The sequence below is a fragment of the Folsomia candida genome, unplaced genomic scaffold (genome assembly GCF_002217175.1).
Source record: "Folsomia candida strain VU population unplaced genomic scaffold, ASM221717v1 Fcan01_Sc004, whole genome shotgun sequence".
Lineage (NCBI taxonomy): Eukaryota > Metazoa > Arthropoda > Collembola > Entomobryomorpha > Isotomidae > Folsomia > Folsomia candida.
The window spans coordinates 5,133,822-5,154,320 of record NW_019091196.1 but is presented as its reverse complement, the minus strand read 5'-3'; the positions used below and the strand labels follow the sequence as shown (position 1 = coordinate 5,154,320).

The window sequence follows — 20,499 nt, the reverse complement described above, 5'->3', positions numbered from 1 at the left end:
CATACACGATATGAAGCATTGTCGTTCAACTCAAGCGATTTAACCTTCAATGATGTAATCGCTACTCTTATGAGTTCAAAAGTTGAAACTTGTCACGTCCGTATCCAGTACATTATTTTATTATTTAATATACTTTCAAGTATATAAAGGTGTGCTGGTCGTTTATGTCCTCACCTTGTCATGTTGGGTTGATGAAATATGGTGAAATTCAACTTCAATAATTCATGCGTTGACTACAGATATTCCAGGCGTCGTTTTCTCGTACGCGTAGGTATCAAATATTTATTTCATAAATTGACTTACTTATGACTTACCGTTTTTTAGAATAATTCAAAACATTATGATAAGCTAAAATTAATTAAAAATATAGCACATGCTTAAATTTTACTGGGATAAACTTCAGGCAAATAAATCTTAGTTTAAAAAATGATACTGTATGTAATTAGTTGATGTCCGTAAAGATTTTTGTCAAGATTATAAAATTAAAATAAAATGCAGGTACAAATGGCTTCCAGGATTAGGCAAATTTCATAAAGTGATTGGTTGATGAGTCACTTTGGATCGTTTCTCTCCAAGAATTTTTCCAATTTTAACCAAATATTTTACTAATTTCGTGCTATAAGTGTGATCAATTATTATAGCAAAGCTGGAAAAAACGGCCTTGGTTCTTCTATTTTTTTATCACGATTTGGTCTCGATAAAGATTTTCTGCACAATTAACTATGACATGAAGTGCAGGTACAGGTCCAAGAATAATCCAAAATTTGTTGTAAATATGTCAAAATTTTGCCTCCAAGGTAAAAATCTTGTTGGACTTAATTTAGCGAAACTTTTAGCGAGTTGACAAAATCACGAATTTTTGCGCAGTAACTTAACTTTACGCCGGTAAGAATATCTCTGATATATTCGTAAAATTAAGATATGGTCCAGATTTGCTAGATGACCTGGTAAAATTAGTTGTAAGAATTTCTCGAGAATAGTCCAAGAAATTTTGGATAACAGCGTATCAATTAATAAATATAGCATACCTGTTTTATCCTTTGCTCAGATAAATTTCAGGTGAGTAAATATTAATTTAAGAAATTATGTTTTATGTAATGGGTTGACGTCGGTTTAGAGTTTTACAAAAAAAAATGTAAAATTGGAATGAAGTGCAGATTCAAAGTTCGTTAAGTTAAGTGGTTGGTTTGGTTAGATCATTTCCGGGCATCTCTCCTTACTAATTTTCCTGATATTTCACTGATTTTATGCTAAAAGTGTTTTTTTTTTAATAGGGATATGTTCAATTTTGCCCTGTGATAAGACCCTGATTAAGATTTTTGAGAAAATACGTAGTTCTAAAATTAGGCGCAAGATCCTACTTTATCAACAATTTTTTTTAATATGCTAATTTTTTTTCTGGTATTGCATGAATATTTTATTTAAAAAGGTGTGTCAAATGTCAAATGAATTTCAGATAGATTCAAAGGCTTATAATTTTGAAGTTCAAAATTTGAACTAATTCCAACCAGAGAAATATTTGTGGAGAGATTTTCCAAGTCATTTCCGAACCTTTTGTTTAAGAACTTGTCCAATATTTCAAAAAAATTATCATAAAAATCTATCGTTCATAAATTACTCTCATGAGTCTTAAGTTTTTTTGTTTGTATAAATTTTATTGATTTCAAAAAATCGTAATTCATGTTGGACATTGATGTCCAAAAGAAAATCTCAAATTTTCAGATGTTCTGTGGGAAATAAATTTTAAACTTTAAATACGCCTTTATAAAAAGTTCCTAATAATAATTTGACGCCGGTAAAAATTTCTTCCATAAATTCGTAGTTTGAAAACAAGTTACAGATAAGCGTAACGTGTCACTAAAAATAAATAAAAAGTTACTTACATTTTTCGTATGAATAATTCAAAAATTATAATAAAAGCGTACCAATCAAAAAATGTAGCATGTCGAGTTTATATTTTACATGGATAAGTTTCAGACAAATTAACTTTAAAAAAATACTTAATATAATGAGTTGATGTCGGTAAAGATATTGCCCAACATCATATCAACATTTTATGAGTTTCGTATTAAAGTGTATCAATTTGCAAAAAAAAATATTTTGCATTTTGCATATAAATTTTGACGACTTGCTGAAAAGATGCTGATGCCGGTCCAAAATTTTGATTTATTACTAATGGTACGTACCTTATTATGAAATAAATTTATGAAAAGATTCCTTTTTCATATTTCCTAATACAATGTCAACATTTTATGAATTTCGTGTTGAAAATGCATCAATTTGCACAAAAATATTTTAAGTTGTTTTTAAATAAATTTTGACGAGTTGAATATATTCGACGTCAGTCCAATATTTTGAAACAATTTGTACAGGGTAAATAAGTTGAAGGTAGATGGAAAGTTTGCTTACATTAATTATTTACTAATTCGTGGAAAAATGCTGTCAATGCGATGGTGTGAAGTGTAACCCTCCGATTTGGTTGAAATTTTGAAATTATTTGGTCCATGCCAATACAACCAACGTTTCTTGAGGCAGTTTGTGCGATGGTCAGAATTTGCCAGAATATTTGAGGGCAAAGCTGAAGAATGTGCGATTTTTACTAGGCGGATGAAGCGGATAATTACTCAACATCCATTCTCTTCCCGTGCTAAAAATTGCACATTTTTCAACTTTAACCTCAAATATTTTGCCAAATTCTGACCATCGCACAAATCCGTAGGTTACACATCACACCATCGCATTGTTAGTTTCACTTTGTGAGCGTATTTGGTGAGGACACGTCATGTAGGTAAACAGCTTTTTTTACAATGACTTCACATTTTGCAAAATTTGTTGTGAATTTATCACCTTAAAAATGATTCAACAGAAAGGAGACAGAAATGAATTTGGCAAAGATTTCAATAAGCTTGAATTTCTGTTTTGACATTTAAAAAATGAAGTGTATAATTTGTAAAGTAAATTAAGTAGTTTCGAAAAGTTTTTCAAAACTGGAGAGACAGTCATCCCGGAGGAAGTGAGGAAGGATTTCCATACATGCAAAAATTAGTTATGGACATGCATACTCATTCACGATACCGTTAAATTTGAGCAGATTAATCCAACATTGGCCACAATTTGCAGCATTTTGTTGTAAATTTAACTTTTTTAAGAAAGACGTTTTCCAATATTTCAAAAAATTTAAGATAAAAGCGATTTAATTTTTAAAAAATTTGTTGTTTAACCGTTAATGCAATGTGGATTTGTAGCATTGTAGCTCACCGTCTTTTAGAAATTCCCTAATTTGAATTCGTCGTAAAAGGAATCAAATATCAAATTGAAATTTTATAAAATGGTAAACCATGTCAAAATAAATCTGAAGTGAGGCATTTCCAAGGTTTTTTTAAGAATTTGTCCAAAAGATAAAAGTTCCAATCAATTCATAAATTAATTTCATCGTCAGAAATATTTAATTTCCGTTAAATAAAATGTTAAAAAATCATATATAATTTATATATCGTACGTTAAGGGGTGATGCCAATTGAGAAATTTTGAGAAATTAATAAAAAAAATGTTTGCACTGTAGATTCGTTAAATTGGCAAATGAATAAATAATTTTCTTTTCTTTTCTTTTCTTTTCAAGGAACTGTTGAATATTTGAAGAAACTCATGTCAATCATTTAAATTTTATGGAATAAGAGTGTATCAATTATACAAAAAAATAGCCGCAATTTTTGCTTTTTCGTTTGGATGCAGTTTTAAAAAACGCATGTGTGTAACGACTAGATGCCAGTTTAAGAATTTTAGAAAAAAAATCGTTATGCATTTAACACACGCAGATATAATTTTTCCTCCTTTTTAATGAGTTCAGGAGAATTATTTTATGAAAATTTTCGATTAAAAAAATTATACCAAATAAAGCATACTGAAATGAAATGAGATGAAATTTTAAAAAAGCATTACGTAAATATGTGTGTAACGACTAGATGTCAGTTCGAGAATTTTAGAAAAATTCGTAATTTAATGATTAACTGCAGTCTTACGGTAAGACTGCAGTTCAAGTCTTATAAAAAGCGTTATTTTAACGAGTCGATGCCATTTTAAGAATTCTGGGAAAATCATAATTTATGAAATTCGTTGTAGCCTCGGTTTTTCTTCATGGTTAGGCCAGCTGAATTAATTGAATTTCAAATTGTTTTAAAAACTCTCAAAATTTTTCAAATTTTAGAAAAGAATTAAAAATTCGAAAACATGTCTCTTAAACATTGTAAGTGGTTAGATCATATCCGAGCGTTTCTCTTCACTAATTTTCCTGATATTTCACTGATTTCATGCTAAACGTGTGACCAATTTTAGCGAATTAGAAAATAGAGATTTATTCCACTGTGATTAGACCTTGATTAAGATCTTGATTAAGAATTTCCCTTGAAAGACTCTTTTTCATATTTCCTAATACCATGTCAACATTTTATGAATTTCGTGTTAAAATTGCATCAATTAGTAAAAAAAACATATTTTAACTTGTTTTAAATAAATTTTGACGACTTGAAAAGATTCGATGCCAGTCCAGGATATCGGAAAAAATGGCAATGTTAGTACGAATTGCTTGAAGATTTAAGGTTTCGTTGAATTAATTAATTGCTAATTAATTAAAAGTTCTGCTTTCAATTCGTGATGATTTGATTAACCAGAAAGGAGACAGAAATAGGTTTAGAAATAGAAAAATATTTTGATAAAAGTGATCGTTTGTAAAGTGTGTAAGCGTTGTAGGATTTCAAAATGTATGTTTTACATACCTTGGTCGTGCTAAACTTTACAAAAATTAATAATACATACATAATGAAATTGAAGTTAAATTTTCTTGAACTCTTGAACTTCAATTAAAAAATAATAATTCATGGAAATGGTCGTTTTCGAACGTTTTTGTCTGGAAATTTTTGTCTGGAAAAAAATAACTGCAGTTTTGAACTGTTTTGTTTTTATTTGGGAATTTTTGAGAAAATCGTAATTTGTTTAACAGTTGTAAGGCTCATGAAAATTAATTAATGACGATTTATCGTTTTTTAAGCTGTTTTTAAAAATATACAACGGTACAGTGAAAAATCCAACGTTATGTTATGCTCATGGGTCGATGAGAATTTTGAAAAAGTGCTTAATATGTGTAAAATAAGTTCGAGATGAATCCTTCTTATCGACAAAAAAACTAAGAAATAACTTACGAAAATTTCAAGCATTTTGTGGCAAATTTGCCAATGTGTTGACACGAGTACGGTTGACGGTTTTTGGATAAAAATGTTAATTAATTCATAACCTACATAAATACTCTCCGAAGTTGTGATTGGATAAATTTAATCGATTAAAAAAATCGTAGGGTGTGTTGCGCGTTGATACCAATTGAGAATTTTTGGGAAATTAACAATATTTGTTTATAATAAAAATTAGATCAATTGTAACTTGAGCAGTAATTAAGTAGTTATTTAAACAAATAATCCTGATCAAATTTGCACTATGAAAATGAGTTGGGTGCAGATTGAAAGTTTTGTTACAGTAATTAATTACTAACTAAAAGATCTAGTTTCACTTCGTGAGCGTATTTGTTGAGGACACACAATGCCGGTAACGGCTTGATTTTTTAAAGGTTGCAAAATTTAACGTCAATTTATCATCCTAAAAAATGATTCAGCAGAAAGGAGACAAAAATGGATTTAGAAAAGATTTCCATAAAGGTTAACTTTTTGGTTTGGCATTAAGAAAATGTCTGCAAGTCAGGTGAGCTTTTGTAAGGTGTATAAATTTTGTAGGATTTCGAAAAGTTTTTCAAACCTAGAGAGAGTGAAGGAAGTGGTGTTTCGGAAACTTGCAAAAATTATTCAGGGTACAATTAAATTTGAGCAGATTAATCCAACTTTGACAGCAGTTTACAACTTTTTATTGTAAATTTGCCGTAAATTTAACGTTTTTAAGAAAGACGTTTTCCAATAATTCAAAAAATTTAAGATAAAAACGAATCAATTAAGGAATATTTTTGTGTAACCATTAATGCAATGTGGATTTTTGGCATTTTTCATACTTTCTCACCGTTTTTTAAATCACCTGATCCAAATTTGTTGTAATAGGAATGTAATATCAAATTGAAATTTTGTTAAATGTCAAACTATGTCAAGATCCACACAAAATTATGATAAAAGTACTAATCAATTCATAAATTAGTAACTTTCATCGTCAGAAGTTGTTAAGGTCGTTTTAATAAATTTTATTTGAAAAAATTGTAATTTTATATCGGGTAGATGCCACTTGAGAAATTTTGGGAATTTAATAATAAACATTAATAATAGAGATTGGGTAAAGGTTTGCATGAAGTTAAATTTAAAAAAATGATTTGTGGAAATTCTCGTAATTTCGAACATTTTTTTTAAGGAACTGTTGAATATTTCATGTAATTTATGTCAATCATGTAAAAAGTTAACTGCAATTTTTACATTTTTGGGTGGATGAAATTTTAAAAACCGTTATGTTATGTATATATGATTATACATAAATAAGTGGTACACAGTGAGAGGAGACAGAGGAGAGTATTTATTAGTAGAGAGTTAAAGCTGGAGTGATGTACAGATTCATAACTGATTACATATACATATCTACATAGGCATACATATACCTAACACTACCCTCTCACGAAAAAATTTTTCTCCTGAAAAATAGTCTGAAAGAGTGTAGGTTTGCAAACTAAAAATTTCAGTAGTCACAATTTGAAGTAGAAATTTAGATGGTTTGGGACATACATAGGAAAAATTCATGGAAAAATGAAATATGAAATGACTCCGGAAAACAAACATGAACAAAGATTTTGCATGAATAACATTGAACAATTTAATACACATATCGAATGACGCAGTAATTTTGCAGGGCTGGAACTTGAGAAGAAGGTATGGCTCGCAATCGGTGGTGGAATTGTGTCATCTCAGGCGTGGTGGTGGTTGACTCATATAAAACTTGCAGATTGGGACAAAACGATGAACAAAGAAAAATACATTTTTATGGTCGTGGTATGTGGTCCATCGGGACATCGGAGATACATAAATACGCAGACTTGTGAGGGTTTTCTCTGGGTGACCCATAACCGGACAACTCGAAGACGCAGGGTTTTGTGTGGGTGACCCATAACCGTGACTCGTTAAAAAAGGGGAACTATGTACAATGTGGATTTCCATACTTGAACACGCAAATAATATGTAGACGTTGCTCATTACAAACATTAATCTCAAGGCGTTATATTTCATTCTCAGCCTGGGAAAGTGGTGACAACGCAGATCGAGCATAAAAGTTCAGCAGAATTTTGAGACAAGGTGAATCAGATTACATTTTTGCAACAAAATTTGATAAAGAATTGGGACAATTTTCCAGACGAAATGAATAAAAATGACATTTTTGCAAATATTTTGCAGAAATTTTGATAAATTTTGAACGAATTTTGATCAAAATTTTTCAGAAATTAAACGGAATTTTTTTTTACAATATTTTTACGATTTTTTAACAATTTTGAAGGACAATTTTGCATATATTTTTTGACGTGTTTAAAACAAATAACGGAATTTTGAATTTTGCATATTTGCTCGAATTATGAAATGTAAATGTTGGACTGGAGATTTAGAAATTTTAAGAATGGGGGAAGATTTGCAGGGTGGTTTAGAACCAATTTACAGACCTGATAGCATCCGGGAGGATAATCCAATTTACAGACCAGATGACGAAAATTCACAAAAAAAAGTTTCACAGGAAAATCACACAGTTTACGCAAGGTTTTGAGAAGAGAGATTTGGGAAGTTTCCCTATCGGAAGCAAAATGACAAGCTCTAAGGGGCGGTGGTCAAGCTGCTTAGTCGTCGCAGTCGTAGCAAATTTGGTAGGTGATATGTCTTGCGAAGAATTTTGAAAATTTTAAAATCCATTGTGAGTGGGAGGAGCGAAAGAAAGTACTCGACGGTCCACCAATGTTATGTATATATGATTATACATAAATAAGTGGTACACAGTGAGAGGAGACAGAGGAGAGTATTTATTGGAAGAGAGTTAAAGCAGGAGTGAGTACAGATTCATAACTAATTACATATACATATCTACGTAGGCATACATATACCTAACAGTTACTTACTTAAATATCAATGAGGGTATTCATTATTTCTTCGTATCCTTAGTATTCTTCGTATCGTAAAATAATTTACGAAGCTTACGAGATTTTGTAAGCGTCGTAAGATTTTGTCATCGAAAATCGCGTTACTACGCTTACGATTTTTACGAAAGCTGACCCCTTGTTTTATCTTCGTAAACTATTTTACGATACTACGGATACGAAGAAATAATGAATACCCTCAATGTAATGATATCATGCCAAATTGTAAATTTCGACAAAAAGCGTAATTATTTATCAACGGTAGATCCGAACCTGTGGCAATTTTTGACAGCTGAATTAATTCATGAAAACTACGTTATGCAAATTTTTCGATTTTTTAGATTTAAAAAATACATTACAGTGCACTGAAATATCGTACTTTACATTATATGTAAGTTTTACACACATTTCAGAAAAACCATTTGAGAAAAATGTTGGATGCATTTTTTTATGCAGATGTACCGAGAAAAAAATTACATGATTTGGATTTATTCCTTGCAACTTTGTTTCAAATTACAAATATTTACTAAATTGAGAATAATGAAAGTACATACTTTACACGTGGCCCGATTAATTATTTGGCATACTAAATCCTGACTTCAAAATCTCATGAATTGATCGCTGATTAACGTAACTTTTGTCAAGATGAAATTTTTGTTCGTAAATTTACCCAGGAAATCAATCAACATATTAGTTTTACAATGGATTTGGTGGTTATTTATGAATTTTATGTTAAAAATGAACCAGTAAATTTAGCTGAACCTGTGTAGAAAAATTTTAGCGAGTTGACAAAATCATGAATTTTATTGAAGTAACTTGGCGCTGGTAGGAATAGGTGTTTACAAAATGTTGACTTATAAGTGTACCGACCACTTATAAGTCGTTTTCACTTATAAGTGACACTGCGCGAGCATGCGCAGTAGCTAGTATTTCACTTATAAGTGATCGGAAAATAAGTCTCCTGGATTGACTTTTTTCTGGAATAAGACACTTATTTCGCTTGTTTTGAGCATCAGCTGCCGTTGAAATTTCACTCACTCAAATTTGCTGCAGGGCACTTGCTGCTCAATAAGTTATTTTTCAATCGAGTTTTAGTCCGTATTCAAGTTATTTAAAATAGTGCATAATTGAAATTGGTTTAATTACGATAGTGCAGTGAAATATTTAAAATGGGGAGTTCAAATGAGAGTGAAGATTAAATTTTCAATCATTCCACTTCATAAATATCATGTAATTTATATATTAGGCAAGAATTCAAAGGTTGTACCTATTGTTGAAGTTTTAGGTCTTTTTAAAGCTACTATGTTTGTTTTTGCAATGATTTCGACGTTTAATGCAATTCGGTCGCCTGAATTGCATACAACATAAAATTTAAAAAAAAGTGGAGCATTCAAACCTCACCCACTTATAATTGATTTATAGAAATGACTTATAATTTGTGGGAAAACCAAAATAAGTCGATTGTAAACCCCTAATATCTTCTATAAATTCGTATTATTAAAATAAGCTGTAGGTTTGTTGAGGGTAACAAGGAATTGAAAACATTTAAAATAAAAGTGTACCAATTAAGAAAATACGGCATGTCTGTTTTAAATATCACAGGAATAAATATCAGGCAAATAAATTTCAACTTATAAAATAAGAACTTATCAAATGAGTAGATATCGATTAACATTTTTGTTAAAAAAATTTGTAGAATTGCGATGAAATAAAACATCTGTGCCTGATTACATAAATAGACAAAAATTCGCTAAGCTGTTGCTTGCCTCATTTCTGAGCTCTTCAGTATTTGCACGATATTACATGAATATTTCACTAATTTCCTGCTAAATGTTTGATCAATTTTAGTAATTGGAAAAATGGGGTGTACAATTTGAATTAATTTGATTAAATTTTGATACATAATTTTGAGAAAATTCATGGAATGTTTATGAAAATTATTTATGAAATATTATTATTTATGAAAATTCATCACTATTAAAAATTTTTATAACTATACCACACTACAGCCCATTGAGAAATTGTACTATGCATGGGTCGATGCCAGTTAAAAGTTTTCAAAAACCCCTTTCATACTTGCATATCATCACATAAGTTTACAAACAAAAATAATTTGTGGAGAGATTTGATTTGAAGTCATTCCCGAACGTTTCTTAAGAATTTGACCAATATTTCAAAAAAATTGGATAAAAATATTATTTAATTCATAAACTATCCGAACGTTTGATTCGATAAATTTAATCGATTAAAAAATCGTAATTTGTGTTACACGTTGATGCCAATTGAGTAATTTTTGGAGGAATTAAATCGTAATTTGTGTTACACGTTGATGCCAATTGAGTAATTTTTGGAGGAATTAAAATGTCTTAATCAAAATTAGATATACAAATTCTCTTGAAATTTAATTAATAAGAAATTATTTAACCAAGTGATCGTTTTTTCTTTTTTCGAATGTTTCTGCCGAAAAATTGTCCTATATTTCGTGAATTTTATGAAAAGTAAAGTGTATAAATTATATACAAAAATTAATTCCGGTTTTAAACTGCTCTGATTAAATTTAAAAAAAAACGTTACTTAACTGGATGCCTCGTACTCAATACTGAAAAATAGATGACTTAATGCCGGTTTGAGAATTTTTGGAAAATCGTAATTCATGGATAATAGATAGATATGTTCTTAAGTTCGTAAGCCCGTAGCCACGTAAAGTTTAAAGTTACTAAACATGCCAACCTTTTGACGAAATTTTGAAAAATCTCGAAGCTAATTTTTGCTGCGTAGGAAGTTACAAAATCTTACGTATGTACATAAAAGCCATTTTTTCCTTCATAAGCTGATCTTCGTAAGTTTACGTGGTTACGGAGTTACGAAGGTTGGTGTGAATTTATTCATTAAGTTTCGTTAGGATAAATTTAGATAAATTTTATTGACTTGAAAAGAAAATCATAATGTGTGTGGGACGTTGATGCCAATTGAGAATTTTTGTAGAAATTGTAAATACCTAAATAGTGAAATCGAGATTTTATTAACTTCATGAAGTAAGGTTAAAAATAATTTATGGAAATTGTCATTATTTATATTTTCGACCGTTTCTGTCAAGAAATTGCTTGGTATTTCGTGAATTTCGTGAAACCAGAGCGTATCAATTATATAAAAATTAACCGCATTTTTGCTTTTTCTTAACGACTTGATGCCAGTTTGAGAGTTTTTGAAAAATTCATAATTTATTTATCTGTTTTAGATATGGAAATGTTTAATGAGATAAATTTTTTTTACATTTTTATAAATTTTTTTACATTAGATTTTTTTAAATTAAATTTTTAGATTTTTTTAAAGTTCTCCAAGAAATTTTTTATCTTTTTTTTTTAATTAGAGCAAATATAGCACACTGAAATGAAACGAGATGAACTTACGAAGTGTTACGTAAATATTTATGCAATGACCTGTTGCCAGTTCGAGAATTTTAGAAAAATTCGTAATTAAGTAATCACCTGACGATAGTTTTTTTTGAAGTCTGAATTAATTCAGGATAATGAAGTTATGAACATTTATTGATCTTTTTTCAAAAATATATTAAATATGTATACACACTGAAATGAAACTAGATGAAATTTTTAAGAAACCTTACGCAAATATTTATTAATGAATGATAAGAAGCGTTATGTAAATATGCATGTAACGACTTGGTGCCAATTTGAGAATTTTAGAAAAATTCATAATTCATTCATCACGTGTAGGTAGCATCGTACTTCATCGGAATCAATTCAGAATGTATGAAAAATTTTCGATTTTGCGTTTCTGTAAAAATTTGTAATTTTAAATTATACTACACTGAAAAATTATACGTCACCTTATACTCACGAGTCGATGTTAATTGAGAATTATCGAGTAATTAATAAGCCATAGTTAAATTAAGATCAAAAAGTTGTTGAAGTTTAATTAAAAAATAATTTAAGGAGATTGATTATCAAATGTTTCTGTTTCTGTTTCGTTTGGACGAAATTTAAAAGAAAACGTTGCTGAACTATCTATGTATAAATTTGAGGGCGGTTTGCGAATTTTTGCGAAAATCATAATCTATAGTGTAAGTTGTAGATTTTTTCGTATCCCACAGTTGAAAACACGCTGAATTAGTTCATCACAACTAATTTGTGAAAACTTTTCGATTAAAAAAAATATATACAATGAAAAATCTTACTTTACATTATTCATGGATCGATGCCAGTTGTGAATTTGCATTTTGAATTGATGCTAATTGAGAATTGTTGGGAAATTAATAATGCAAAGTGAAAAATCTTGTTGAACTTTAATTTGAAAATTATCGCTTTTTTCAATTTTCGAACATTTTTTTCAAGAAATTATCTGATACATGATTTAAGATTGTCATGAAATAAGAATGTATCAAAATTGTACACTTTACCAATCATATGAAAGCGAAGTTTTACTACAGTTTTCTAGAGTTTTAACTTTTTTCGAAATTTTGAAAAAATTATTCCAAATTTGTTTTGACCTAATGCCGGTTTGAGAATGTTGAGAAAATCGTAATTTATTGATTATTTAAAGATGCTAGCTTTTCTAACGACAGGTGAATTAATTTATGAAAATTTATAGATTTTGAAATTGAGTGCTGTGATATTACGTACTTTATATGTAGTACAATTGTACTTGGCGTACTTGTTCCTACGTTCGAAATTTCGTGAGTTAATCGCAGATTAATATTGCTGGTCTCAAGATGAGAATTTCGTTTATAGATTTGCCCAAAAAATCTACAGATGTATTTTCGCAATAGATTTCCTGGTATCTATGAATTTTAAGATAAAAGTGTACCAATAAAAATTTTGCTCAACTTGTTTGAAAATGTTTTAGAGAGGCGAAACAATCGTTTATATTTTCGAACTTGACGCAGGTGGGAAATTTTTCGAACTTGACGCAGGTGGGAAATTTTTCGAACTTGACGCCGGTGGGGAATTTTTCTTATAAATTCGTAATGTTATTAAGGTTAAGATGATGGATATCTGTGTCACTAAGGTTTTTGTTATGATTTTGTTGAATTAATAAAGCGTGTCAATTAAAAATGTAATATGTGTTTCGTCTTTTACTTGGATAAATTTAAGGCAACTACATTTGCATTTTGTAATGAGTTGATATCGGTTAAGATTTTTAGCAAAATTCGTGCTTCCAAAATGAGGTGCAGGTGAATTTTCTTCTCTAATAAATTTGTCCAAAGGTTTTTTTTTCTAAATATGCTAATTTGTTTGTGATGAATTTCTAATGAATTTCGGACGAATTTCTTTCTAATAGTGTATAAATTTCATATGGATCACATGAATTATACGAGTTAATTTCCGAACGTTTATTTTAAGATGTTGAAATCTTAAATAAGGCAACCGCACAAATAATTCAACTTTTATATACTTTTACAACTTGAGGTTTCATGCCAGTATAGAATTATGAAAACGTTCGTAATACACTTGTTTGTAAACATTAGATTTAAATTTTTGTTGGTTTGTTGGAACCGTCTATTTCCAAGAATTAATTTATCATATAAATTTTTCATAGGAATAAGTGAATAAAATATTTCAGCTTTTTTTACCTTGATCAGACTCTGATCATTTGATTCCTCTTGAAAATTTTGAAAATTTTGAAATCAATTTTAGATACGAAATGCTTTATAGAAACGGTATTGTTCTAATTTTCTCCGCGTTTTCTTAGACATCGCCTAATCCGATTTCGTAATGAAAGATCGAATTGTTTGAGATTTCAAAAATGTCAAAACGTGTAAAAATAAGGATGACATAATTTTTGGAGATGTCTATCAAGGTATTAGTATTTCCGACGGGTTTGGTAAAAGAACTTGCCTTAATTTTTGAAAAATGATAAAAGTATGATAAAACTGAAAGGGAATGATCTTTGATTTTATTTTTTTTAGCGTTTTTTAAAGGAAATTGTCGGATATTTCAAGAAATATGAGTATATCCGTATGTAAAATGAATCGCAGTTTGAAACTTGGCTAAGCTTGTTAAGAAAAATTGTAGCGAGTTGACAAAATCGAGAATTTTTTAGGTGATAAAATTAACAAGATTTTTCTACAAGTTTTTTCGCTGAAAACTTCGTAAATTCTAATTTGCAGATTAAGTGCCATATCTTTTATTATTATTCGTTACTTAAATTTCCCCATAATTTCTGTATGGAGTATAAGTATGCCAAAATTTACGTTTAACAAAAAAAATTGAAATTGTTGGATTTTTTAAAATGCTCAAAGTTAATTGGAAGCTGTTCAGTTGGAGTTATAGTTTATCTGCAATTTTTTGTAAAGTTGGTAATTTTATAAAAATTTATCGACCTTAATACAAATTTGTAAACTCTATCAGCGTAAGTACGCATCTTTAAATTTTATTTAGTAGTCAAATTTCCCCATGATTTCGATCAGGAGTAAAAGTATGACAAAATTTGGAAATGTTTTTAGGGCTTGGAAATTGTGGGGTAAAAAAATTCTATTAGTAAATTGGAAGCCGTGTCGTGTATTTGGTTGAATCGACACCTCATTTGTAATTCGCAATTATATAACAGCCTTACAAACCTTGATATAAATTCAAAATTTGTAAATTTTCCCATGTGGGTATGTTTTATCTTTTAATGTTAGTTTTTAGCAAAATTTACCCAAATTTCGAAATGGAGTTAAGGTTTAGCAAAATTTGGAAATATTTTTACCGAAAAAATGAAAATTGTAGGATTTCTTTCAAACCCTATAAATAATTTGGTAGCCGTGCCGTGTAGTTGGATGGACAGCTCATTTGTAATTTTTCGTAAAGTTCATAATTGTATTTTTTTAACCTTACCGAGCTTTATATAAATCTGTAATCACTTTTATAAATTTTCATAATTTAAAACGGAGGAACGCTCAAACGGAATAATTTAGTTTGATTTTTTCTCAAAAAAAGTTGACAAATTTTACACGTCGCAAATTTATTTCTCCTCTTCGGATGCAAATATCTCCGCCAAACGTGCCAATTGGGAAATCGTGTCATTTGAAAATTCCATACTAATTGAATTTATGATTAATTGATACTAATTTGCTCAAAATCAGAGAACATATGCTTGGGGATCTCCATCCTTAGTTTTAACTTTTGTTTGAACAAATTTAAACAACTCGAATACCAGCACGAAAGCCGTAAATTGATCAAATCAAAATCAAAAATTCTTGATCAAATCACCCAGCCTGCACAAACACGAGATTAACATGAGTTTTGAACGAGTTTGGTGACCCCAGTATTCGTGTTAAACACGTATGAAACTGGTAGAGAGCTGGTGTTAAACTGGGGGCAAGTGTCGCTCTTTTTAACGTATCTAACTCGTTCTTTACACGTGTTCCAAGAACGAGTTTCACACCACATCGACGAGATTTACCCCAGTAAAACACGTATTTAGCCACGAGATTTACCCCAAAAAAACACGTATTTAGCCACGAGATTTACCCCAAAAAAACACGTATTTAGCCACGAGATTTACCCCAAAAAAACACGTATTTAGCCACGAGATTTACCCCAAAAAAACACGTATTTAGCCACGAGATTTACCCCAAAAAAACACGTATTTAGCCACGAGATTTACCCCAAAAAAACACGTATTTAGCCACGAGATTTACCCCAAAAAAACACGTATTACAACATGAAAATTTACGTTCACGATTTTTATTTCTTTATAACTTCTATATTATTCTACAAATTTAGACAATTAAATGAAGATGAATTTAGAAGGTACCAAAAGTAAATTAAAATTTATAGAGTATAAATTAATCGTCGGAGTTGAATCCAGCAATGACGGATGGATGATTTGCATTGGATTTTGCCAAGCGTTTCCTGCTTAAGCAGTTGAAAATGTTTACAATTCTTAATTTTAAAATTACATATAAATAAATCCTGCTGTCTTCGTACCTGTCAGATTCAATACGTTTATTGGAATTCTTTAGCCAATCTTTAATAGCGTTTGAAATCTCGTCGTCGCCAGCGTCGCTCAATTTCGGGATTCCATGAATCGCTTCTGAAAAAGAGTGACCAGTTACAAAAATTTATCTTACACACTAAAGTAGTAACATATTCATGAAAACTACCAAAAATAATGTGTGTCATCAAAGACTTCGAAAAAGCTGTCTTTTCTCCTCTCGAACCAATCCAGTTATATGAAGACGCATACGTATCCGTCAACAATTTCGACAGTATCCGCTGAGTAGCCTTTTGTGCCGTCTTTGTCGCACCTAGGCCCCTCTGCAGTTCTCGAATCTGAAAAATAAATACATAAATAATTAATACTGTATCATTAGCACTAACACCAGCAGCGATGCATTTATTACTTATCAAAGTAATTATCAAATGTGTTGCACGTAATATTCTACCAATGTGTTCCTGGATTCCGTCGCAAAATCTTCGAGTTTTTTTAAGTCGGAATCGCAATCCACAGGTAATAATCCAGCTGGCAACGTATTTAAACTTTGACCACCACCCTGTCCGTTCAAATTGCAGCTATTGAGCAAGGCGTCCACACATTCTTGTAGTTGTCGCAATTGGGCTTTCACAACATTCATTTGTCTAACCATCCAGTTTTGAAATTCTGCAGAAAAATATTTACAAATCTTTAGCTTAATAAGACCGTGTCGAGTCGCGTTATTCAAATAATAAATTTCTTACCTATATTTGCAGAGATTTCCTGATTTATCTCGACCTGCGTGTCGATCTCCACGCTATGGTTGCTCGAAACATTGACCAATTCACCGGTACAATGTTGACGCAGCATGTTATTTGGGGAGAGGTCTCTCATTTGACCATGTGGTGATGGGGAGTGGAGTTTGTTAAAGGTCAATGAATTTGCTGACCTGGAAGTAATTTCCTCATTTTCTTGCTGTGAATGGGAATCACTTACTGGTGGTGAGTGACGCGGTAGATGAATAGAGCTGCCTGATTCATGGTCATCTTGACGGTCTGAACGTTGCGATATACCTCCAACTAAAGCTAAATACCAGTAGAATGTGCAATTATACATAACAGAATAAGCAGACGGAGCAACAAATTATATGATTTCACATTATGATGACTAACCAAAATATTGTGGTGGGGGCGGAATTGGAAAATTCGGCTTTGATGGTATTTTAGTAAGTCCATCCTCTCTCTCCGAATCGCTTGACTCTTCCTGACGCTGACTTTTCTTGTGACGTTGCCCACGACCTGTCACTTCGAAATCAATTTCAAATTCCGGTTCGGTTTCATCCAAGGCTTTGCCAAGCTGACTCTTGGCTTGTTGGTATGATTCTGAATAGAAAATAAATTTATTTTGTAAATATTTTTCACGACTACAATAAAAAAGGAGACTCACCAAATATTTTACCTCCTCCAACAACCTTCACGTCGAATGATAACCATTGTTTACTTGGATTGTCTCCACCCATAGCGGCCTTCAATTGGCGTTCGGTAGATTTAAACGGCGGCCACCAGCATTTATCTCTTGATGGTGACAACCAATTTATTGGGATAATCTCTATCTCGTTAGTTTCAATAAAATTTACTATAGAAAATCGCATGGTAAAAAGTCACTGGATTGCACTGTGAATTAGAGGATAACAAATTAATTCTGTTTCCAGTGGAAGAAGTACACACTTTGTTTCAACTAAATTAAGGTCAAATCTTCTTATATTACTCAATTCTTTCACAATTTGCACACCAATTAAAGATGATGGACACGGAGAGTGAAAAAAATCTTCGCTTCTTTTAAACTTTTTCCCAATTATTTCTGGAGGAGAAGATCGAACAAAATAGTGGATTTTTATAACACTTCCGTCTTTTAACTTGCAAATATTATTTCCTGGTTTGTCTGATAGTTCAAAATTGGTAAATTTGCACACTCTAAAACACTCAGATCTCTCACTTGAATTAGTTTCAACCTGGCAAAATTTTAGTTGTTCATATTTTTCAACGTGGTCAGCCAACTCAACTTCTTCTCTTTCCATCAACCGCCGGCAAACTTGTTGCAAGGGGTAAGATGGAGATCTGACCAATCTCTTTATTTGTTGTAGTTTATTCTCAAATGGAAACGCACTAAAGCGGTCAAGAGGACCGTGTCGACTGCAATCTCGAGATAAATGCAATAAACTGTGCAAATTATGACTGTAATATTTCTTTCCATACAATGAACCAAAGTTATTCACAAAATATTCTAATAGTTCCCCTGCGTAATTATTTTTGCTGAGATAGGTGTTAGGATTGGCAAGAATTGCAATTGCAATGTGAAAACATAAGAAATGTTGGTAAAATGGCAGAGGAAGAATTTTTTTCAACACTACAGGACCAGTGTATAAAATAAACTGCCTAAATTCGGTTGCCTTCCAATGATCTACATCCCTAATTGGACGCGGTTTTCGTGCAAATTCCTTTGGTATTGACTTCTTGATATTTAACAAATTAATGGATAATTGGTCAATTTGATGAGGTCGCAAGCGCCCTGTACACTTTTTTCCTTTCGACCATAAAAACAATAACTTTCTCGTCACTCCTAAACATACAAGATGCATAAAATCAACCGGCACATCTTCTACTAAATCTATAGGAAGTAATTCTATTATAGAGTCCTGATTATGATGAGCCTGGTCAAATTTTGATCGAAAAGATTCGTTATTTCTTAAATTATAATTTCCCGGAGGAAATGTTACCCGATTATCCAAATATTCGCCTTTTATGTCGCACTTTCCGCAAGAACTGTAACCACTATGACACTTTGTCCCTAAAATAAATGATCTTGCAGGCACATCACACACAATTGCAGATATTTTAAATTTCAAAACTAATGACTGTTCTAATCTAATGAATTGGTTGACAAATCTACTCAAAAAATCGTTAATATTTGCGGGCTTTCCCAGACCAGAATAAATGCCTATTACAATAACTTCATTAAATTCTACAATATTCGCTAAAATTGGCCAAAATTGTCTGGCACTGCTTTTATAGAGAGGAATTCCGTCAATATTAATTTGAATGTTGGTTGTGCACTGTGCACCTTTAAGTAATTTTTCTATTAATGAAATCCACTCAAAATGTACATACTCGCCCGGTTCAACCTTTTCAATAGCACAAGTTCTTGGCGTACGTAATAGTGTCCTTGGATCGCTTGGTAAATCGAAGCCAGGACGTCGTTTTAAAATATCCAGCAGATCACTCAAAGCAGAGAAAGTAATATTATGTTTAACTGCCCATGTTCTTAAATCACTTGTACAACTGCTGGTATCAGTCTTATCACAATCACTATCACTAGAATCTGACTCTGTGAAGATATGACTATCAGAGTAGTCCGAAGAGTACAGGTCATCTGCCCCAGAAATCGAATCGAACTGCGGAGTTGCGGCCTCAGGATGAGAAGTTTTTGGGTGTGGCTTTGGCGTTGTCTGATTTTTTCGATCACCACTTTCAGAAAGTAAGGAAAAATCCGACGTTCCTTGTCTTGCTTTGCGAAATAATTTTCTAGATCGTGTCTTGTCCATACTTTTTGGTTTTATTATGTGAGACATGCAACAAAATAATTCTCCCACCTCAATAGCAAAGGGACAGTGTTTAGTTTCGCATGTGCAAAAACACTGGTAAAGTTCGTGTATTTCTCGCGATTATGACACGAGTCTCGGGTTATTAGCATACTCGAGTATTTCACGTGTTTTAATCGAGAAAATTCGTTTTGAAGATGCGGTGTAAAATTCGGTCTTTTTTCACGAATTAATTTCGTGTTTAAAAAAATATTTATACGAATAATGCACCCAACACGGGATTTACACCGGGGACACCAATATAACACGTGTTTAACTCGGTCGGTGCAGGCTGGGCAATTTCTTGAAAACACCGCTCTCATATCTGAATGAATTTCAGATATTTCAGTTTAATGGCCTAGTGAGTGGAAAATTATGAAACTTTGAAATTTTGTGACATGGTATCTTTTCATAAATATGAAATTATAATAAATTTTTGAATTTGAGTGTATTCATTTCGAGTTTGCAACATAATTTTGGAAATATTTCTGCTAACTATCCTAGGAGATCCTAAGTTAGAAAATTAATTTTCAACCCCATTTTTTTGCAAACTTCGTGTTATTGCTAACTCTGCATGCTGACGATGCAAACTCTTAATACCTCCAATTAAATTTTAAATTCTGTTTTATTCTTGCCACAATAAAATTTTTCCAACTTAAAAAAACTTTATTCGATGCCAATTGCGAATTTTGGAAAAATTTCAGGCTAAATATGTACCAATTTAGTAAGTAGTCACAATTTTAACTTTCGAATCACTTCGAGTACCTTTAAAAAAATCGGAATAGTGTCATGTCGAGTA

General features: G+C 31.2%; 2 protein-coding genes across 2 annotated transcripts; both read right to left on the bottom strand.

Moving 5' to 3' along the window:
* Positions 1–16,271: 16,271 nt before the first annotated feature.
* Positions 16,272–17,582, bottom strand: LOC118435263. Its single transcript, XM_035850990.1, has 6 exons — positions 17,510–17,582; positions 17,236–17,445; positions 16,828–17,148; positions 16,536–16,750; positions 16,337–16,422; positions 16,272–16,293 (listed from the first exon to the last, which is right to left on the bottom strand). Exons 1-6 carry the CDS (start codon positions 17,580–17,582, stop codon positions 16,272–16,274), a joined length of 927 nt encoding a protein of 308 aa, XP_035706883.1.
* Positions 17,380–19,976, bottom strand: LOC118435352. Its single transcript, XM_035851334.1, has 2 exons — positions 17,510–19,976; positions 17,380–17,445 (listed from the first exon to the last, which is right to left on the bottom strand). Exon 1 carries the CDS (start codon positions 19,689–19,691, stop codon positions 17,724–17,726), a length of 1,968 nt encoding a protein of 655 aa, XP_035707227.1. The 5' UTR covers positions 19,692–19,976; the 3' UTR covers positions 17,380–17,445; positions 17,510–17,723.
* Between the last annotated feature and the right edge of the window lie 523 nt (positions 19,977–20,499).